The sequence below is a fragment of the Nylanderia fulva genome, unplaced genomic scaffold (genome assembly GCF_048542155.1).
Source record: "Nylanderia fulva isolate GAGA-0341 unplaced genomic scaffold, ASM4854215v1 Scaffold35, whole genome shotgun sequence".
In the NCBI taxonomy this organism is placed as follows: Eukaryota; Metazoa; Arthropoda; class Insecta; order Hymenoptera; family Formicidae; genus Nylanderia; species Nylanderia fulva.
Window position 1 is genome coordinate 2,260,982 of NW_028190422.1, and position 24,449 is coordinate 2,285,430.

At 35.2% G+C, this 24,449-nt stretch overlaps 1 protein-coding gene across 1 annotated transcript in view; it reads left to right on the forward strand.

Moving 5' to 3' along the window:
- The window catches only part of LOC114934929 (uncharacterized), an 82,288-nt gene that overhangs the window by 23,743 nt on the left and 34,096 nt on the right, over positions 1-24,449 (forward strand). Inside the window, exons 2-4 of the mRNA XM_029307642.2 lie at positions 7,250-7,319; positions 11,727-12,142; positions 18,032-18,172. Coding sequence (XP_029163475.1) covers positions 11,745-12,142; positions 18,032-18,172 — 539 coding nt within the window. The 5' untranslated portion in view covers positions 7,250-7,319; positions 11,727-11,744. The remainder of the gene's footprint in view (positions 1-7,249; positions 7,320-11,726; positions 12,143-18,031; positions 18,173-24,449) is intronic.

A 24,449-nucleotide genomic window follows, 5' to 3' on the forward strand; every position in this document is an offset into this window, starting at 1 on the left:
TTCGCTGATACTACAGTTACGTTAATACTCGCGACAGAAGGAAGCCGAGAAGATGCGGAAGATCAGGATCAAGGAGAGAGGATGATCATCGCGACGTCCTTTCTATGAATTTCCACGTCCGCTCGGGAGCGAAGTGGATTATCTTGTTTGACGTAATTAATCGGCCTACTGGTTTCCTGTTCTCCGCAGGATACGCATAAACTAGAACTCGTCTGCACGAGGCTGAATAAATCTCTTCTTCTTTCACAATCCTTTCGACAATATTCCTCGTCGCGACAAGAGGATAAAATTAAAGAAAAAGTATTTTTTATTTGTAAATATACAAGGTGTCCCAGATTTACCGTACCACTTAGTTGGAGATTCTTGAGGTGATTTGGAGACGATTTTTCCACAGCGAAAATGTCCGGGCACCAATAATTTTCGAGTTATAAAAGAAAATAAAAGCTTTTTTATTTCAGGGAAAATTTACTCTTTAATAGAATTTTAATTTAAGGCTTAGTTACAAAGATACATGATTTTAAAAATTAGGAACATTAAAAAAATGATAACCTTCTCGACATTTTTGCTGAGGAAAAATCGTCTTTAAATAACCTTAAGAGTTTCCCGGATAGATTGGGACTTAAAATATATTGATTATTAAATAAATAAATAAAATGGATAAATATATTATTAATACATTATGAGGAAAACATTTATTTGTTTATTTAATAATCAATATATTATTTAAAGATTTGTTAAATTTAATAAATCTTTAAATAATATATTGATTATTAAATAAATAAATAAAACAGATAAATATGATTAATACATTACGAGTAAAACATTTATTTATTTATTTAATAATCAATATATCCAGTGGAACACCCTGTATATTAGTATTCTTTAATTTTCTTTTTATTGCATTGATCAAGTAATTTTCATGGATTGTAGAGTAGATCAGGTTGAGAGAGGCAGGTAAAAATTCATATAAACATAAAGATTTGATATCCACCGATTCCGCCGTAATCGAGTTCAAACATTCTGTGTGCTAATTCCGAATTTATAGATCATGTGCGATCCGTAGGATTCACGCGGATCCAATGATCAGTATAACTACGCTCATCAAGCTTTATCAGCGGATCTATAAATCCTAGAACCGTAGCGCCGGCGCGTTCCTCGACTCGCAATGCGAATTCGCGGGACAGCAGCATCGTTAAAGTCAATTTCCGAGCTTCCGCCACCGACGCACAATAGTGTGCCGAGGCGAACAAAAGCCCGCGACTGAAGCTACACGTGCATAGAGATATATCTACATAATCTGAAATATAGTAAGCTAATGAGAGAAAGCCTCTCGAGATAAAAATCTTGTTCGCATAGCTAATTACTTTAATTACTTTATTGCCTCAAAGTAGCGTCATATGGAGGAGAGTTCTCTCAGGTATATGCCTATAATAAAGCTCGCTTTAGACACTCGCAGTGCAACGCTTCGCTCTATTAACGAGGAAGACGCGAGTAACGGCATCGTTCCGGCTGCGATCCTCGAGACCCGGAGGCTCGTCAGGAACTCTTCACCGAGTCCGCTCTTTGCGCCAATAGGAAGTCACGTCGCCGGAAATCGCGTCGCGAAGTAACGTTACCGAGTCGTGCCGGAAGCTACGATCGTAGAAAGAGAGAGAGAGAGAGAGAGAGAGAAGTGCAACGGGACAGACGGACGGGGCGTAATTGAGGATTATTTCGTTCTAACTCTTAATCATCTAAGAGTCTTGACGTTTCTGCGCTTCGGATTATTATTAATAGATACTTATCTCTAAAAAAAGTGGAGAGAATTTTCTCTTCAAATTTATCCTGAAATCGTAGTAATCGTGGAACACTTGGAAAAAAATAAAAAATACTAAAATACTAATACTAAAATACTAATACTAAAATACTAATACTAAAATACCAATACTAAAATACTAATACTAAAATACTAATACTAAAATACTAATACTAAAATACTAATACTAAAATACTAATACTAAAATACTAAAAATACTAAAATATCTCAAGGATTTCATGATTTAACACTTAATTGATTTATCATATAGATATATGCAAATTATATATTTGGAAAATAATACTAAAAAGTCAGGGAATTTGTTTCATTGAGTCTGCTGGACACCCTGTATCGATTCCTGAGCTTTCTATCGATCGCGAATTACGTAGTCTGAAATTGCAATTAACTCTTGCCATCGCAACTCATTTATATTTGACATGAAATATAACTCGAGAGATTGTCTGAAAAACAGGTTGAATTTTCATCTAAAATTTATTCGAAATTATTAGATCGTTATAAATTGGAAAATTGAAGTTTTTATCTTCCATTAGCGTTCGCAAAGCTGAAACTTGGCAGAATTCGTTAACCCTCTTTCGCGAGCAGGTTCGTCAGAAAAAGCTCCATCGCCGACGTTCTAGGCGAGCCTTATAAAGCATCCTGTGTAACAAGACTTCGCGAGCGTTTTCCCGCCTCAAGATACCGAAGCGAGAGGTAACAAGCACCGGCAGGACGACTTAGTTGTAATTGCTGTGTCGGATTAGATTAGATGGCAGGATAATTGGATATCGCGGGGTCCCCGTCGATAGTATAATGCAGTCTTTAATGGGAGTTCGCGCTCTCTTGCTCCGAGTCTCGCCATACGTAACTGTAAATGTCGGTTTTCACGACGACTATGGAGGAGATCGGTAATGAAAGTCGAACGAGTCTTCCTACGCGCCGGCTTTATTGTGATCGACTATTCCTGGACGCGGGTCGTCCCGTGAATCAACTTTGCGGCTGGAAATATATAGTCTACCATACCAGTCCGAGAGCGGAAGTGCGTGCATAGGTGCATATAGGTGTAACCCTGTCCGACGATGAAAAATGGTATCCGACGATGATATTTCAACGAGACGCGTCGGTCTGAGCTCAAAGAGAGAGAGAGAGAGGCTGCTTAGGTATATGGTACATATGGGCTCGTTTTACGAAATTACACTTCACAGCTTGCTTCACTTGAATATTTAAAATTGATGATCAATGATCCATAAATCTGTATGTACATAGATCGAGAAGATGCTATAGTCAACATTTTTTTAGCCAACAGGGTGTCTAGCGGTCGGGGAAATCTGGTAAACTGGGCATTGTCAGGGAATTTTATAAATCTGGAATTGTCAGGGAAAAGTCAGAAAATTTTACTATTTATCTGGATTTTTCACATTCTTCTACATTTGTCTTAATAGTTTGAATTTTTTTATTAAATAAATATACTAAGAATTAAATAAATAAATAAAAGATAGTAAAAAAATCTCAATATGCTCATATTTATGCACAACGCAAAAATCAAATAAAAGGCCATAATGACGAGCTATTTTAAAGTAAATATAAACTTTTAAATAAATATTTTTTTAAAATAAATATAAACTTTTTCTTGACTCCCAGCACGCTAATTTTCTGTGTTGTTAGAAAACGATTCATCTACAGCGTATTCGTTAATTTATATTTTCATCGTCGTGTTATTTTATTTCAATGTATTAGATAGAGACAAAATTAAAAAAATTTGATATAATATAAATAAAAAGGGTGATTATTTACATAGTTTATAGTGATATGTTTGTTTTGATTATCGTATACATAATGCAGATTGTATGATTGATTTAAATGTTTGTTTTAACTTTCGAACTTTTTATTGTTGACAAAAATATCTCAAGGATTTCATGATTTAACATTTAATTGATTTATCATATAGATATATGCAAATTATATATTTGGAAAAAATAATACTAAAAAGTCAGGGAAAAAATGAATTTCTGGTCTTGCGGAAAATCTGAAAAAATCAGGGAATTTTTTTTTATTGAGTCTACTGGACACCCTGCTATTCAAGAATGTATAAACTTGGTTTTAAATATACAAAGTTATAAATCTTGCAAGTTGACAACTTTTAGATTAATTATTCGTAAAATTCTAGATCTTTTTTTCACAATTGATTGTCCATTCATCTGACAAGCGGGGGCGGGCGGAAAAATTGTGTGAGCGTTTGCGTAATCAGATGTTGACGTCACCGCGATGATTTCATCCGCGTTTGCAATGCACGTGTCGTGAAACCGTGTTCGTGAGCAGAAACATAATCGTTGCAGAAACGGCAGTTTTGACCCTTGCCAGTGATTTCACTCTTTCAAACTATATCTACAACATCCTCGTTTGAATATACAAACTCGAACAATACTTAATAACGACAGGAATAATTTCGAAAAGTATGTTAAATTTGCACACACTCTCTCTCTCTTTCTCGCAATTGACAGAGCTTAAAGTTCACGCCTAATAATCGTGATGTTCGCGATATTCGATTTCTCCACCCGATAAAAATACGCGACACGACATAGCATCTGGCAGCGAGGCAAACATTCGCGTAAACGTTTCTCGACGAGCATGGCAGTCGATGATGTCATTCGCCGATCGTTTCGTATACGTAAGCTACTTATATTCTCTAGTCGTAACTATAATCGTCCGAAAAATTTGCGTCACTTCATCACCGTAAAGCGTTAAATTCTCGCGAGAATAAACTAGCTCCTGTCATCCGCGCACATGTGCCAAGTTCTTTTCGCATTTTGCGATAAAATATTTAAATATGATACAATGAATATTAATAAGAATTTTTTTTCCATAAAATTTATTTATCGCATAAAAAATAAGATTAGCTTGAATTTTTTTTTTTATTTTAATTTTTATTTCTTTTACGTTTGCAAAAAAAAATTATTATGGTTAATTTTTTTTCGTATACTTGTACAATTCTTGCAAATTACATGGGAAAAAAATATTAGCCACTATAGCTAAATTTTAGCGGTTCTTCTATTATACCTAAAATTTAATTACCTAAAATTTCAGCTACAATAATGACTAAAAATTTAGCCATGATGGCTGGATATTTTTCCCGTGCAAACATGCAACATTATTTTATAAAAATATTTTCTTTTATTCTTTTCTTTTATTACTTTCTTTATTTCTTTTATTTCTGTGTATCGAGAAAAAAGAGATGATGATTCAGAGATACGTAATTTCGTATCAATTGATGCATCGTTTCATGCATCTGTTTTACATCCTCGATTGTACTAACGCATTTCGAATACTCGAAGAAGCTGATTTATCGTCGTCTGCGCTTCGTCTGCATTATGCGAGCGATGGGATTTATTCCGCTCTCGAGGCGAAGCCTGTTTCGGTCGTGCAGCACGAGGATGCTGCACCGCGTGCGAGCGCGACTACGGGGCATGCAAATTTATCAATTTAGCGCCCCGGCGTATTCAACCGCATTGCATCATTGCGCCGTAATCGCGACGGCCATCGTTGCGCATATAATTTGTAGCAATTTTTTCGCATCTCCCAAATGTATGCACGAAATAAATGAAACAAAACTAGGTCAAGAGCTATATAGAATATTCTGTCAATATATATAATTATTTTTTTATTATTTTCTCTCAATTTATACACGGAGAGAATTTTCTCTTATATAGAATTTACCTTGAAAATCATGGTAATCATAAGAATTTCTCTAATTTATCACAATAAAAAATATTAATACGTATACATACACTGAAAAAAAATTATTTGACAACAAATCTGCGATCGATACATACAAATAAATATCAATGTAATTAGAACTAAATATTTTGTTTTTAACATTGCAATTAAACAAAATATTTAGTTCTTATTAAATTAATATTTATTTATACGTATCCGACTGCGGATTTTGTTAAGTCAAATCATTTTTTTTTTTTCAGTGTAGTAAATTTTAGTATGTACATACTATAAATTTTCGAACATATTTTATATTTTATTGTGGTAGATATTACTATTTTTATTGTGGTAAATATTAATCAAAGAAATTGTTATAAAATTCTTTCAATACCATATTGTCCATGACCATGATTTTCAGGATAAATTCTAAGAGAAAATTCTCTCTGTATACAACAATAATTCTGCAAAATTTAACTCTGAAAACGCGACTATTTTATTGTTATCTTTAACAATACTTTATTCGTCAATATATTCACCGTAGTACATCCTTGAAGATGTCAATAGTGCGCGGAATGAATAATCGACTGCTTTAAGTTTCTTGCTCTCTTTTATCGGACAGTTCAGACAGCGCTCATTTGTCATGCAAATAATGCAAAAAAATAACATGGTCACGCGTTTGTCTCCGTCCGACCTTGGCACAAGGTAAAGTGACTCACACGCAGGTGATAAGCGGAATCGAGTTATCGCGCGACGCGGTTGCCCGAGCGTAAAGTAATTGCGCGGATAAGCCGGGGCTCTTAATTCTCTGATGCACTACGAGGTTCTGCGAGTACACCTGCGTGCGGTTCTCCTATCACGCGTGTGTAGCTTCCAAGATATTGGCTAGCCGGGGTTTTATTTTATTACAAAAGCCGGCCTTATCGGACTGCTGCGCGCACGCGATGTCAAACTTGTGTCTGTCTGCGAATCGTTATCGTATGTATAATATAACTGTGTAAGAATGGTCATACACAATAGTATTCCATTGAAGGATTCTTTTTCCTTCGAAGCAAATCTCTTCGGCCTCGCGGGCATTCATTTCTCGGCGCATGTCGGTGTTGCACAAGTCATTGCCCTCGGCACGTCCGTTCTCGGGTTCTCACGCCCGCGTGTGCGTGATGTCACCTGTCCGCGAAAACAGGTGTCCATTCAGGCGAAAGACGAGATCGTTTCTTCCTCCCGTTTCCCTCATTTTTCCTCGCTTTGAGAGAGGAAAAAAGCAAGCATCTCTTCGCGCTGCTTCGCGACGACGTAAACGTCCTCTTTATTCTCGAGTAATAGGCTGTTTCGAAGACGGCTTCGTCGTTCCTAAACCAATATATCTAGTGTTTTCAATTTTAGGAAATATATGGATAGTATTCAGAGTCATGAGCTAGTAGTTATAGTAAAATGCAAACTTGAAATCTTCAAAAGTATATACTTTTGAATCAGTGTTTTGAAAGATCGTCGTGAAAAATGGAACTGTAATGATTTCAAAGTAAAACTTAAAAAAAATACGATAAATATATATATATATATTAGAAACAATATTGTTTTATAGATTTTATAAAAATATATTTTTATAAAATAATTTTATAAAAATGTATGAATAAAATAAAATTTTATAAATGTATATTATATTTTTGATAAATTATGTTAGAAAAGTAATTTATAATTTTTTTGAAGAAATTAATGAGATATTCTAACCGATGCAAATTGCAATTTCAGATAATCCCAATGCTACTCTATCGAGGAGACACTCTAGACATCCTTGCTTTGAGTACTTCTTAGCGCAAACGTGAGTACATCAAATATGAATTATTTCGCATTTATCTACGATAAAAAGCAATTCCCTTCGCGTCAAATTTTCTTCAATATATCAACGTAAAAATTATTAAACATTGACATAAAAGAAATTTTTATTTTTGTCCTTTTAAGGTGATCCTAAACGTTTTTGAGAAGTCTGTTGTTTCTTTCCTGTTTTATCGACAAAATGTGCGGTTAGATAAACTATAAATCTATTTATTGGTTGGATTGTTGTTGATGAATTTTTCCTGTACAAATTAAAGTATTAATATTAACAAAGGGCGAAGGGTTCTAATTCAAAATCAGGTCAAAAACAATCCGTATGGCCAATAAATAGATTTATAGTTTATCTAACCTCACATTTTGTCGATAAAACAGGAAAGAAACAACAGACGTTTAGGATCACCTTAAGGTTAACATTAACAATTATTTTAAAAATATATATATAGAAATTTTCACACCTTCGTAACTTTTATAAATTACTAGATGCGCGATTGTGAAAGATCTGCTTGACATTATTAAGAAACGTAAAGTCGGTTAAAGGGTCAATTGGCCGCAAGCTCGCCTCGGAAAAGTCCGCGAGCGCAGTCTCGAAAATATATCCGTGACCGTGATTTGTCGAAGGAAAATCGAGTTCGCGTGTTGGGCAAAGTCGCGTAACGGGAGCGAATGGGAGCCGATTCAGCCGTGAAATTCTTCACGCACGGAAGGGCTGCGGGGCTCTTTAAACCAAGCGAGGATTCGCATGGGAAAGAGCAGGTTGAATGACTACTATCGCAACGCGCGATGGTACCATTGCTGTTCGAGGAATGCACCTGTAGTTTAGCTGCACGCGCGATGCAATCGAGCGTTTCGGTTCCGCGGAAGTATCGCGAAATTTCCCTTCGGGAAATATCGCAAATCGACGAAGATTAGGGAGTGCAATAGTATACATTTAGTTACAAAATAAGCGCGTCTCAATTCTATGTCATTAAGAAATTATTAAAAGAAAATAATTATGCGTGTTGTGGTGCAATTATTTTTATCTAATTTTTATTTATATTATACATAATTAATTAATATACTATATTTTTTATTCATTAATAATATAATAAAAAATAAATGTATATTGAAGAATTATTAAATCCTTTTTTAATATTGAAATATACAATTTTGTTCGGTATAATATAAATTAATTTCATTGTAATCTTATTAAAAGAACCAAATTTTAAATCATAAATTGTAGACTTACTCGCGACGATCGTACCTAATATTTTATCTCCTCTGCAATGATTACAAGTGTCCTTCTTCTAGCACGTATTCTTATTTAGTTTCGGAATATTGTGACAGACCCAAAGATGTTTCATTTTAGATCAAAGTAAATATGTAAAACTTATTTTCATCGGATATATTGATAAAAAAATCACACACAGAAATTTAATATTTATCTGAGATGCATCTTGGTATCTCTTAAAATATTCCAAAATTAAATAAGAATATGTTAAAAATGTTATATTTAATATTTAATTAAAAAACGTTATCTTTGAAAAGAGATTACGCAACAGAGAATCTTAGCGCTAAACGCACGTTCAGGAACATGGAGAAAGTACTTCTCCGGGAGAAAGCAATTAGGAGCGCTGAAAAAATGGTCCATCGGTCGACACGATCACCCGTCGGCGATCATGGCGATTCCCAATTTACCGCTTTTTGCACAATCGATCCACTTTCGCGCGTCTCGTGTATATAACCGTGCAAAAAAAATATACTTGCAACCTGCTGCCCTCGATGTAACATTAACGATCGAACGAAGCCGCGGGTGCACGAGTCGAATAGAAAATCTCGCTATCTCGAATGAATATTAGAGATCCGAATTCGCGTTTAGGAAGAGGGTTAGGAGAGAAACGAGAACTCGAGAGAGTGGACCCCGATGCACGGTGAAAGATGCATGGGAGCCTCGGGAGGACGATACGAGAGAGAGAGAACTCGGAATTGATATACGCGCGCGGCTGGAGCCATGACTGGCATGAAGCGTCTAGAACGGAAGCGAACGGCGTAGAACGGAGTAGAGTAGATATAGCTATAGTCGGCCGCGTCCGTCTGTAACCTTTGCCTCGCTTTTGCATCGTGCTCAGTTGCGGTCCGGCGTTCTACTCTGGCGAACCTTCCCTCGCATCGCTCTGACCAAAGTGACACGATGCTCATAATCGCGTTAGAAGTATCGGAGACAGACCCCGCCGTAATTATAAGTCACTCGTTATGTATCGCGACACAGTGATCTCGATTCTCCGTTAGATGCGCGTAAACATGACGTGTACGTGTCTGAAGGGTTGATGCGCCAGAATCATTTCGTACGAACGCGATCACGTGCCAATCTCAGCTTCGCGGCGCTCGTTAAACGCAATTGCAAGTGTGCGATTTGAACCCGCAGACGACGTCTGAGACCGAGCTTGCGCCACGAGAGACATAATCACCCCGTAAAGTTTTCATGTGTGAGTGATAAACGTCGCGATACCAAAGTCATAACTTTGCGATACTTTCGCAAAGAAAAAAATTCTTCAGAAATTCTCTCGCTTAGAAAAAAATTAGCTAAATTTTAGCTGTCCCTATATTACACATGAAATATAGTTATAATGTCTAAATTTTAGCTAATAATTTTTAGCATTTTCCAATTAATTATAGTTCAAAAAATATTAATCACCGTAGCTAAAATTTAGGCATGATAACTTTTTAGGTTGTAATATATGGACAGCTAAAAAAATTTATGGTAGCCTTTATGGTAGCTATAATTTTTATTTAGTTTTGCTTTGGTCAAGGAAATTAATTTTTTTTTCGTATATCGATCAGAGATTTAATGCTAAAATCTCCTGTTGCCTGATATATTTTTAACAATTTAAAATGTTATTATATTTAAAAAATATCCGAGTTCTTCTCCATTCATGTCCGCTGCTGTTTTCCAACTCCCAGTTAGCTAACTTCGCGACTACAACAACTACACGACTACATCAACTATATGCTTTACGCGCCGATTTTTACGTTTTACGAGCTTTGCGTTGTTGTTAAATGCCCAATTCAATGTTCCCCATCGTTTTTACGTCCGATATCGTGCGCGGGCTTTGTTGTCAAAGACGCGGCGGCGCCTAAAGATAGGAGCCCGACGTCGGGTCTATGTCAGTCAGTGACTATGTAAACGCATTTAAAGCGGATCGTTTCGTTCGCGTGCGCTCTTCTTTCGATTGATCGCGGGTATTTGTGTAGCATCGTAGCGGGCAAATTAGATACAGTTACTCGCTGACAACGACAATGATGATGATGACGATGATGATGATGATGATAATAATAATGACGTTTGTCGACAAAGACACTCGCGACAAGGATACACCGGTTTGACAGAAGACGATTGACTTATCGCGCTAATAATAACGTAGACTATTATAGATGGCACATGTGACTTCGTGAAATCCTTCGACCAGATATCGAATCGCGATTTAATCCTTTTAATACTCCAGGAATAATGCTCGCCATTGTTCGCTCTTCTCGTCGTTGCACGCTTAATGGAATCGACTGCCTCGATTCGATATTGTACAGCTCGACATTTTCGATTAAATTTCTCACAACAGGATTTTTGTTTGATTTATCGGATTACCAAGGTGTGAAAATTGAAGTGCAAATAATATGCTGAAAATGTCTCTTTTTTTATTTTCCTAAGTCGAATCTGAAGCTGAAATTTTTATAATGTATTTTTTCTTCACGTTGATATTATTGAAATTTTTCTAAAGAATTTTTTTGAAAAATTAGATTTGTGGTTAGCGAGAGAAATAATTTTTTTTCGGAGTACTGCTCAAAAGAATTACCTGATTATTCTATTTGCAAAATGGTGTGAAAAGTGCAGATAATGCTGAAAACTTTTCTTTTTTAATTTTTTTTTCATCGAATCTGAAATTGAAATTTTTATAATATACTTTTTCTTTATTTTAATATTATTAAGATTTTTTGAAAGGTATTTGACATTTAAAAAATTGTCTATTAATATCCAAGACTCGATTTGAAATAAACATTTTTACATATAAGTAAATACAGTATCTGAACATTTTTCAATCACTGACATTTGATTCGAAGCACCATCCAAATCTCTCCCAATGTTGTTCCGAGTATATATATATATTATTTACTTTCTAACTGCGTCTCTCTCTCTCAGAACATTAATCAACCGGTTTGCCGTCATGCTCTTATTACCGCGAACGGTATACTTTTTCTATCCGCCTCCGACGACCCTCGATTGATCTCTTTTGTGTCGCTTCGTATTTTTCTCACCGCGATGCCGCAGCGGTTAATGACTCCCCAGTCTTCTACCGATCGGCGTCGTATACATATATCGTATAACTGAATTTCCGTATTCGTGTTTGCTATATCACGCGTCCAGGTGAAGGAAAAAGGGACGATGCTGTCGTATATGGTGCCTTCGGAGGACAAGCCACCGCCTAGCAGCCAGCAGAACACTTATCGCGCGACCGGCAATAAGCAGCTGCAGAAGAGCACCACCGTGGTGAGCACGTCCCCCAGGAAGTGTCCGGACGCGACTAGAACCATGATCGTCTCCACCAGGATCGAGGACTCGTCCGGCGGCGATTCTATCCGCCACGGTTCTCCTCGGCCGATCGAGAGCCCGAAGCACAACGGCACCTCGGGCACCAGCACCGCGAGGAAGTCAACCCTGCACAACGCCAGCAGAGTCACCAAGGACGACAGCCTCTACAGCATCGATAGCGACGCCAGCACCGCCGGCAGCGAGCGCAAGAACAAGATCCTGAACGGTGCGAAGCACGCCAGCTTGAAAAGGTAAGTTGCATTTTATGAAAAATTTCAGGGGATGCTGACCATGATTGTTTTATCAACTTTGAGTTCAAGGGCTGTTCTTTTTATTGCGAAAAATCCTCCACAATTAAAGTACTGATAATAATAAACGGGGAGCGCTGCAATTTCGTATAAAAAGTAATAAAAGTTTCAAAATTACAGTTTTTTAATCGGCCTCTTGCATCAGCTCATAACAATACTTATTTAATACAAAAGTTCTGCAGTTTATTTGTGCACAAAATATGGCGCTCCCAATAGAGATGACACGAAAGAATAATACAGAAGTAATAAAAACGAGATTAAAAGCCTGTATCAAAAGATTCTTCAATCTGTATATTCAATAAAGAGTGAACCTAATCTAACTTAAAATCGGTAAAACAGAACAACGGCAGCATCCCCTTAAGGACCCCTGGCAGAATCTCGGGTGTCCTGTGAAAGAATAATGTTAAGACATTCAAAAATCATCTTGAGCTTTGAATCTGAATGAGATTCAATTAGGATATATGGAGATAGATATCTCGGTATATTATCGGAAAAAATATTACGATTTTAATTTTTCGATGGAATTGTTATGTCAAGTTGAATTATGATCTAATCTGAGCCGAGGCATTGTTCCCATTTCTTACTGGAGCATTCGAGAAAATGTTCAGATTAAACCTTCCTCGGAGCAGATTCTCGATAAATATGCGCCCCGGCTCTATCGAAAACCCGTAATTATCCGCCTCGCGAATGCAAGCGAGTTCATCGGGTTTTACACGGCGCGTAAACGCCTCCTATTTGCGAGAATGGGAAGAAAAGAGAGACCACGTATCGGTTCTGTAAGCTAAGACTTTCGCAATCCGTGCGAGACTTTTACGACATTTGTACGTGGGATAGGTCAGGGTCGGTCTCTCACTGAGACTTCGACGGTGCATCGTATAATGCATTGAGCGAGGTCCGCTTGGACGACGTGTTCCGGGATTGTCTCCCGAGTGCACTTAATAATTCTGACAAGGAATATCGCGAAGTGACTAAGTGCGAAACTAGCGTGGAGTAACGTGAAGCAGGAAGAGACTTGCTGATCTCGTCGAGTCTGCAGTGCTTAACTTTGATCTCTTCACGATTGCATTTCTCGAATCGTAGACGTGACATTTGGAATAAATAATTATAGATTGAGGTTAAAGATAGAATTTCAAATTAATTTAAGGAAATTAAGAGAAAAATACGCGTGTTTAAAAAAATAGTAATTCCGTCAAACTTTGATCTTTTGATATATTGCATTTCTCGAATCGTAGACGTCACATTTGGAATAAATAATTATAGATAAAAGTTAAAGATAGGACTTGAAATTAATTTAAGAAAATTAAAAGCAAAGTACGCGCGTTTAAAAAAATAGTAATTTTGTCAAACTTTGAACTTTTGATAATATTACATTTCTCGAATCGTAGATGTGACATTTGGAATAATTATAGATGGAAATTGAAGATGAAACTTGAAACTAATTTTGAAAAACTAAAAAAGTACGCACTTTAAAAAAATAACTTTGTCATATATAAAAATTTTTCTATGTATAATAAAAGTGGATTTCAACGCACAGGCTTTTATCGTCACAATGCTAATTACTCTTAACTGCGCGCATGAATTCATTTAGCGCATTTAAAAATATTGCATATTTGTTAGTTTCATGGTCATTTATAATTGCAGTATCCTTGATAATTCTATAATATATATAGTCATTCTCGTACATAGTTGTACGCATATGAGAAAATTAGAAAATTACAAAAGTGTTCTAAGTATTTTTCGTGATAATGAAATGAAGGAAAAAATTCTGTTTTAATAAACACGCACATTCTTTCCTAGTATTTCTTATCAATGAATTATAGGACAAGGCGTATCTTTAAGTACTGAAAGTGCAGATTGTAATATCGAAATTGATTTAATATTTTTTTAATGCACTTTCGAAAAAGTCGTTTATTTATGCCTTCGTAATAATATTGCCAACGATGTTCGAATTATTCTAGAAAGGAACTGTATGACCTGATCCATTGCCAAAACACTATTGCGCACTTAGAAAACACCGTTGCGCATTTAGCGTCTATTTTTGCAAGTTTATACATATATCAGCACATGAATGTTCTTATGTACACGTGTATCTAGATTTTTCTTTTAATTCTTGGAGATCGCATATACATATTTTATTTTTAAGAAATATTTATAAAATTTATTTTTACTTTATTTTAATGCGTTTAAATTTTTTTTAGCTATTTTTAACATAAATTTAAATATCTTAATTCTGAATTCCATATAAAATTTTATTTTATAATTTTTTCTCATTCTAATTTATAAAATTCCATATTTTTTAATTTGAAGTTTAATTATGGCCAATTAATTTTAAAAATGATATATATGTAAAAGAACAAAAATCGCTATTTTCGCTAAGAGAGATAAATTTGCTAGAACACAAATTTCTGTCAATCTTCGCATTTTAATAAATGCAACGAGATCATAAAACTAGTCTAATTGATTTATTATTTCGTTGCAATTTTTATATATGCAAAAGATTAAATAATAGTCGTTAACGCGCGTGTTAAAGTGCGACGAGATTGAAACGAAAGTGTTTTCTATGGCAAACGAGAACCGTGGGATTCCGTAATCGATTTCAGCAAAACCTAGACTATATCCCTCGTTAATCGACTATCGCCGCGGCTCACTGCGTTCGATACTTTACAAGCCGTGAGAGTAAAATTATCACTGTCCAGTGCAACAATTTTTCTGAGATCGGGCAAAAATAGATATTCTAAAAAAATTTTCTTTGATTATAATATAAATCTTATTGCTGCCCCATTTACGCATTCTTGAATTGATTACGAGTCGTGTCACTTTCAAAAAAGATACGATTATGATTCGAAATAAATATATTTCTGCGAAACTAAGAGATTCTTATTACAGTTTAATGAATTATTATTTCAAGTGTGTTTTACACTTCGAAAATTTGCAGTTTAAATTTATTAGTTATAAAGATGTTTGGATTAAAATATTAAATTTAAAATTACACATCGCTTAAGAAGTGTTTGACAAGGGAAAAGAAGGATGCATTATCTTAGATTAGAAATTGATCGGTACTAAGTTTCTCAAGGGGAAGTGAAGTAGAAAATAAGAGGCGTCATCTCGACGATAAAAGAACGACACTTCCGTTCTGACGACCTTCATGGATCAGTGCGAATTCGGAGGTCAGATCGATGGGAAGCTGCGACCTCGACCCCGACCTACCGCAACTTTCAATCTAGCCCAGGTGTCACGTCGGACCTTCTCTTGCAGTCTCAGAAAGACTATAATAACATACTTATAATAATCCCAAAATGACGTCCGAATAATACTCGCTGAAAAATTTCGAGTAATTTTAAATTCAATCGCGTTAAAGAATTTTTTTTCTAATAAAATTCATATTTAATTGAATAATATCTGTCTTAACTTTGTTCTTCTTTCTCCGCCAAGAAACATTATGAAGCAGAAAAGTCTGGAACAAAATAGGATAGAAACATAAAAAAGATTGAATAACAATAAAAAATAATATAAATATTATTCTTAATATTGAGAGTTATATTATTCTTAATATTGAGAGCCGGTAAAAATATTTCTCATTTGATTAAACAATAAAAAAATTTTGAAAAATACTGTCATATGCTAATAATCATGAAAAATTTTGTGTGTTATTTTATTTATTTTCTATATTAATCTAAGATATACGAAAAATTATATACTGCATTATTGTTATTAATTTAAAATACTTTTTAAAATACTTCATGCCATATATTGCTAAATATTTTTTTTACAAATTAAAATAAACGAGTATTTTATTTATATTCTTATTTATGTATAGGTATTATTATATTATATTTTATTCGTTTTATTATTAGACTTATTTTTTGCCACTTTGTACAATTGTTTATTGCATACCTACATCGATTCATTTTAAATGCAGAGGATGCATAAATGGAAATACAGACCTACTGTAGGCTCTCAACACCCATGTGACTTTGACATATTTTAGTTGAGAGACACAACCACGCGTGGCAGCACCTTACTGTAGCTCATTTTAGCGCAGACTAAAACCAGCATTCGATAGTTATACAGTTGACAATAGATTTGTCGTATTTTTATTAGCTATTTAATATTTCCCTAAATTTGACGCGATACAAAACGATATCTCGACGATTATTGCTCTCGATGACAGAGAAAAACAAATTGTGTTTAGATACTACATACATATATATATACCCTATATATATACTTAAAGAAAGAAGACTGGATTTTACTGTAATGTTGCATTCGACGAGCAAAACAAAAGAAAAAATAAGAAAAACAGCTATATCTTGTGCTGTCTGCAATGCGATAAATCGGGCGACACGATTCATCGATCTCTCGCGATGTGGTGACTTAATTGATTCCTTGGCACACTCAGCAAACCGTGTCGGGAAATTTATCCGGGATTAACTTTGTTGCAGTAATGAATAATAAGTCGCGTGTACACGGTGCTAAAACTGGTTTGTCGATGATCCGCTTACCGCTATTCTATCTTATTAGTGCAAATACTCGAAGTAAATGGCATATTGACACTATTCGATCAGTGTCCCAATAATTCATGTGTAAACTTATTAGTAATAAGTAATTTAATTTGTTTAAAAATAAATGTATATTTTTTAAGATCACAATTACAGCCAAAAATTTCGCGTAGATATTTTCACAATATTTTCTCATACATTTTTTGTCGTATGTTCATAATTTAGTTTGCAAATCTTTTCTCTCCTTCCCTCTTATAAGCAATGTATACATTTTTGAAGGAAAAATATTTAAGAAACAAAAAATTTGTGTGATATAAATTTCATTTTATATTTATTATTTTTAAATTGTGTATTTATAATTACGCATGTTTTCTGATAAATTTTTTTAAATTCTTGCAACACATTACTCTATTATAAGTAATTAATATATTTGTGTTACAAAAATGTATACAAAATATTCTCGAAGAATTGTTCACAAAATCAGTTATCTCTTTTGGTAATAAGCAATTTTTGACCTATTAATAAAATTGATTAAAGAATCTATAAATAATTTGTAAGGGAATCCACACAGAAACCTAATATAAATATACAAAATATAACTCACAAATGACCACAATGTTTCGATGAGGCTGTCGACAATTTCTTGGTCGAGAAATCGCTTCCGGAAATGATAAATAAGTATCATATGTGTGTGTTTGCAGCATAGATCGATCTCGACCATGCTCGATCGTAATTCGATCGTAGGATTTTGATTTTGATATCGCTTCCGTGATCGCCGATTGCGGTCAATCAATAGAAAACTGAGGTTTACGAAGAATATTTTTCGCGTACAGTCAGACGTCGTCTGACCTGTTTCGATCGCGTGTCAAATACAGGATACCCGAGATAAATCGAGACATACTATTCAGCTATAACAATATCTTCTTCAAATTGCACTGACAAGAAAAATCTTACCAATTTTTTCAACAATGTTTATTTTTATTATATGTATGTGAAATATTTAGATTTTTGATTTGTGTACTTATACGTAATTATTTCATTTACATCTATTATAATTCAACCTTTTTTTATTAATTTTAATTATTATAAAAAATTTTAATCCAAAAATTAATATAATATAAATTAAAATTACAGGTAAAATAATTTTTTAACATAAATATAGGTATTAATTCATCATAACGTATACGTGGTAATGTACCTCGTATAATAAATTTCTAAATATATAAATTCTAATTAATCTAAAAAAAAAAAGAATTATTCCGTACTCAGATAAAAAATTAAAGCACATATTTATTTTTTTACTGATTCTTTATGAAGAATCCTTATTGTTTAGGGTATCCTTCGGCTCGAGCAAAGGGTCCATGGTGGAAACTCTCGTCTACGAGACACCAGTGCAAGAGGAACCTGAGATCAATCACTTCTTGGACCACAATGGCCGCCTACCTCCTCCTATGATACCTGTGCCTGATACTGAGTAAGTAACCATTCAACATAAAATTATTATTGAAAATTCGATCACGAATTGAATCAAAAGTATTGCATTCTCTTTCTCATCTTATCTTTAAATAATACTTTATATTACTAAATTGAAATTTACTGCGGGCATCAATTTCAATTATATTTGAATATCAAAATTTATATATAATAAATAATATTATATATATAATAAAATTATATATATAATTATATTATATTATATGATATGATATTATATTATATATAAAATTTATATACAATATAATAAATAATATACATTTTATTTTAAAATAATATGAATATAAAGAAGTAAATCGGTCTATATAATTAATTAATTGAACAGGGAATGCAATGCTTTTCTTACATCGTATGTCAAACACGACACATATATACACCGGTTTATTTCTCACGAGCAGATGGAGTTTCTCGTAAATTCGCGCCTCAAAGATTCGATCGCGGAAGTCGATTATCGTAGTAAATTGCATCCGCGAAAGCCCGCCCACACGCGTGTGTGACGTGACATCATCTGGCGCACCCGGTACCGAAATAACATGCGTATGTATATATGCATCGAGTAATGTTAGATCACGCGAAAATCGACGTACGTAAATATTTCGACTCGACTCGTTAAATCATCGATTTAGGCGCAAAATCAAATCGTCCCATTGCATTTCCATCTTGCGCTTAATTCGGCAGATGTTCTTCGTCTAATCTAATGTAACAGGATATCGAACATGAATGGATGCAACGGATGTGCTTTGCAACGCATTTCAATAAAAGATGAAAGCTATATTTATTTTCTCTTTACTGGTTCTTAAAATAATGCAAAATGAGGCGACAAAATATATGTATATTTTTGCTAACGCAATCTTTATGCGCACAAATTTTGTTCATCAAAATTATTAATTTTTGGATTAAAATTTTTAATAATAATAATAATTTAAATTAATAAAAAAAGTTGAATTATAATAAAGTTAATAGATATAAATGGAATATTAAAATTATCTGCGCGCGTATTTTTGTGAGTTGAATTTTCTCATATAATTGTTCGGCAAATATATTTGTTTGCATTTTCTCTCTATTTTTAATCTATTAATATCATCTTAAAAGGTCATTTAAAGTATCGCATATTTTTGAATCCATATAAAACTCGGTTTGTGTTAAATCTGATTTGTAATATTTGCCATTTTTAGTGTGTTATTCAATTTTTGATATATTGAACTTTTATCCCCTCATCATGCTTTTAATTTACGATGTGCGCACGATTATTTTTTTTTGCACAAACTCTTTCAAATTACATTCCATATTATATCCTGTCTTGTCTCATCTTTTATATCACAAAAAAACATTATTAGATATTCTTGACGCGAGTATCGTCGTTTAACCGAATCAAACGCGATAATGATTGCGTCTTGCGATAAGTAACCGACTATTAAAAGAAACATGTGTGGGTAGAGTTATGTAGATAACTCTCTCGGGAAGACACATCGTCTTTCAAGAATATAATAATCTATTCTTGAGAATGACTGTCGCTCATTACACCTAGGTGTTTCTCCCAAGCTAAATTAAATTCCTAAAAATAAATCCGCTGTTGTGTTTCAATTTTTAAGTATGTTCAATTTAATACAAGTAATAAAATCAATTTTTCGAAAAACTTTAACTACGCGAGAGCTACGCAAATTTAATTTATTCCAAAAAATTAGGAAACATATTTAATTATAAATCTAAGACTTTGGAAATATATCTAAAACTAGTGAAACTCGAAGATGTATCATTTAGTTTCATTTTATTTAATAAAAGGGATATATTGTCGATTTTAAAATCAAAGGCAATTTAACAATTCATAATTTCGATGGACGAGCTATCGCGTTTATTGCGATTTACGTGACGATAAGATTACGAACATCTTGAGACTAATTTGATAATGCTTCGCAGTCGTTCGATTAGAAGACGTTCTGATCGCACTAGTGCAAATATAAATCTCTCTTGTAAAATACGAAAGACGCAAAGTGAACGATAGCTATTATATATATATATATACATATTTTTTTTTTCTAATCAATCGATGATCTCTCTGATGAGATCATCGCGACTTTTTACGCGCGCGATTACGTACGTCAAAGTTTTGCAATCACGCGCGTGGAGCTCATGTTTTCAGCGTGAATGAATCCCAATCGGAAATTCTAGCCGTATATAATTCGCGCGGTGAGTATTGGCTATTAAATAATTCAGGAAACACGCTTTAACCCTTAGCTTTCCCTTGACGTGTCTCGCGTTCACTGTGCATTTTGATGCGCATCATTCGATGGATTTAGGTTTTGCAAATACATTTTTCAATTCGCACTTTTTTTTTATCAAATTATTATCAGGACAGAATTTTCTCCTTTTATAAAATATAATTTATATATAGATTTAATTTATATTTATATATCAATTATAAATGATATCTACAATTATTCTGAGGTGTCACATCGTTTTTTTCCTAAATTATTTTCTTTTTATGATTAAATTTTTTAGATGCAAAATTAATTAAATTTCTTTTTAAAATATAATTTATATATAGATTTAATTTATATCTATATCAATTATAATTATATCTACAGTGATTCTGAGGTGTCACATCGTTTTTTTCCTAAATTATTTTTGTTTTATGATTAAATTTTTTAAATAAAAAATTAATTAAATTTCTTTTTAAAATATAATTTATATTTATATCAATTATAATTATATCCACCGTGATTCTGAGATGCAACATGTTTTTTTTTCTAAATTACTTTCCTATAATTTAAAATAGACTTTTTTAAAATTATTTTTTTTCACACCTAAAATAGAACTCCCGCGTCTACGCTGAAACACTCTTCAGAATAAAAAAAAAAATAAAAATAAAAATAGATACGCGTATTTCTCGCGGACGAAACACCTGTGCGGCTCGAAAAATCGATTCTCGCGAACGATCTCGCGAACGTGACAACAGATGCCGGCACTCTCCCTTTTGCGCGCTGGTCCAAACCCTGAAGCCGCTTCTCGCTCGCCAGTTCCTCGAACACGACCGAGTCGTAGCGGAATCAACCGAATCGCACGCACACACACACACATCCGGTTCGCCACCCGCGCCTTTTCTTCCTCCCTCTCTGTTAAAAACCTCCCTTCGCGTCTCCGCCATCTCTCCAGGTATCTCCTTAACATACGTCGCGACGTGCGTATACACACTCTTTCCGCCCACCTGGTCCCTCTTTCTCATTATCTCTCCTTCTCTTTCCTCCCCCCTGCCCCTCCGACCCCTTCCCAATCATTGAGCCAGGATAAGCGAGGAGAGCGCAGCGTCGAAGCGAAGCGACAACCAGCGGTTCAGTACGCTCGTGCACTCTCGTCGAGCACGGAGTCGCGTAGAGTCGTCGGTCGAGTTCTCCGCGAGGCCGGCCCTTTTCGAAGAAGAGAAAGATAGAGAGAGAGAGAGATCGATCGGCCAGGTCCTGTGGATTAAAGCCGCGCGCGAGAGCCACCGTAGACCACCGCCAGGTAAACGAAGCGACGCGAACTCTGGGAGTTGCTCCGAAAATCGAAGCTGTTAGAGAGAAACGCCGGAATCTCGCCCCGAGTCAATCGCGCGCTCGATCTCCCCCTGGCTTGTTCGCCAGTAGGTGTCCAGCAAGGTGCGTACACGCCCAAAAGGGGAGCTCGAATTTGGGGTACAACGGGAACCGTTTGACAACCGACGAAAACAGCTGTTTGGATTCCATTGTTGCGTCGCGAATCACTCGCTTTCAATTTCTTCGTCAATTTATATTTATTGCGATGCTGGTTCTTCGAACTCTTCTTCTTTTCCGATGACAGGAGTTGGGGTCTTCATTGTTGGTTTATTAATTGTTAGTTATTTATTTACACGGAGAGAATTTTCTCTCAGAATTTATATACCCTGAAAATTATGATAATATGTGGTGTTGGAAGAATTTTGTAAGAGTTTCTTTGATTAATTTATTGCGGAGCTAGTTCTTCAAGTTCTTCTTTTCCGATAACGGAAGTTGGGGTCTCAATTGTTGTCCTATTAATTATTTATTTATTATATTTCATTTATATAGAATATATTTTATTTTTTTTTTTAAATATAATTCATATTTAAATTTATTTATATTAAAGTGTAATTTTAGAGTTTGCTATATAAGACAGATGATTTTTATGGGGAAACTTCTAATTGTGATAAATGATGATTCGCTTACTGCTGATTTGTATACCCAACAAAAGAGTATCTCAAGAAAATAATTATAATCTCAGTTTCTTTTTCGAAAAAAAAAGGTTTGTTGAACTTTTCCTTCTCGTCAGAGGCGCGGATATTATTAGCGTCGACTGTGTCAATTATGCATTGTCTATAGAATTTACGGGTGAAAAGACAGTTTACATAGTTCACACGTATACGTAGACAATCGCTATCGCTGTTTATCGCTTAACTAAGTTAATAAGAAATATTGCGGATCTAAATTAGCATATTGTTGAAAGGGCAGCTCTCTCTAAATCACTACGTCGCCATTTCATAGATACGTTAATTTATATATCATTTTTAATCGGCTCTCTTACGCCGATATCTATCGCAATTCGAAGACATTGAAGTGTCCCTCGCGATAAATTTGTCTTCGACGTGTTGGAAGGGCTACGATAAAGTGAGCGACTAGCTCACAGCTATATAGCGTTAAGGGCAGATTTTTTATTTGAAATCGCGAGCACATCCACACTGTATATTCGCGATCGAACGCTGGTTGAGAGGTCGCCTCGTTGCCGATCGAATCGCGTCGCCGGCGTGTCTGTCCCTAATAGCGGGCTCGCATCGATCTGGTGGGAAGATTGCGAAAAGGACAGGCTGGTGTTGTCCACGGAGGGTGGAAAACACCGGCGAGTGACCGTATTCACAATCAGAAACCCCCAGTTATTCATCCGATCGCTAATGAGATTTCGAATGGAAATGCTCGCTCGAGGAGAAACAATCTTTCTCTGTAGGATCGTAAAATCTCCCTGGAATATTTTTCTAGACATCGCGTGATCCGCGTTACGGTATACTATTATATACGTGTATCATCCATCATCCCCATCGTATAGGATCGAATCTCGCGAAAGAGAGAGAGAGAGAGAGAGAGAGAGAGAGAGAGAGAGAGAGATCGATACATCGAGTTACAAGTATTCGATAGACTCTCCGGCGCGGCCGGTATCCGCTGTGTCGTCACTACCGGTGAGAGGACACGCGGAAAGAGAGACGCACACAGATCCCGCCCGGTGGTTGCCATAGTAACGGGCCATCTTGACACACTGCAGCCATTCTCTCCCTGCCGTTTCTCCGGAAACGTCATGCTCGCGCGCTCGCGAGAAAAATAGACTCGCCGACCCTTTAGTTACAAATTAACCGTGTCCAGTTTTTTCCTAAAGAGAATAAGGACCTTTCGCGATCGCTCCTATTGTTGCCCGCTGTGCATTCAACAAGCGTGTCGATAACGAGAGACGAATTAATTGAGCGATCCGCGTCGAATTGACAGTTCGCGGATTTTCGAATTAATAACTTTTTTTTTCGCATTGCTCAACACGTCAATAGTGCATAACGCGATGCATCGAGATGCAAGTCGGGTCATTCGGGAAGGAAATATCGACCGTCCGTGTCCTCGCACGCGGAAAACACGCACGATTAACTCGCGAATGTTCGTGTTCACGAGACACGCGTTATGCATTACATTGTAACAGTAGTGAAGCTTTGGCACTCTTGCGAATGCATATTTTTACACAGTGCTCAGTTTGAGATATCGATCGTACACATGTCTTTTTAGAGAGATTCCTGCCGCGAACAGGAGGACGGAGTCTTAAGGTGATCCTAAATGTCCTTGAGAAGTGATTTCCGTCCTGTTTTATCGACAAAATGTGAAGTTAGATAAACTATAAAGCTATTTATTAGCTATACGGATTGTTTTGTAATTGAAATCAGAACATTTCGCCCTTTGTTAATATTAACACTTTAATTTGTACAAGAAAAAAGATTTATTAATCTATATAGTCTCATGTAACTTGGTTACAGAATTGTGAGTTCTAAGCATTCATAATTCTGTAACCAAGATATATGAAACTATACAGATTGATCAATCTTTTTCCTGTACAAATTAAAGTATTAATATTAACAAAGGGCGAAGCGTTCTGATTTCAGGTAAAAAACAATTCGTATAGCCAATAAATAGATTTATAATTTATCTAACCTCACATTTCGTCGATAAAACAGGAAGGAAAGTTAGGTTAGCTTAGGATTC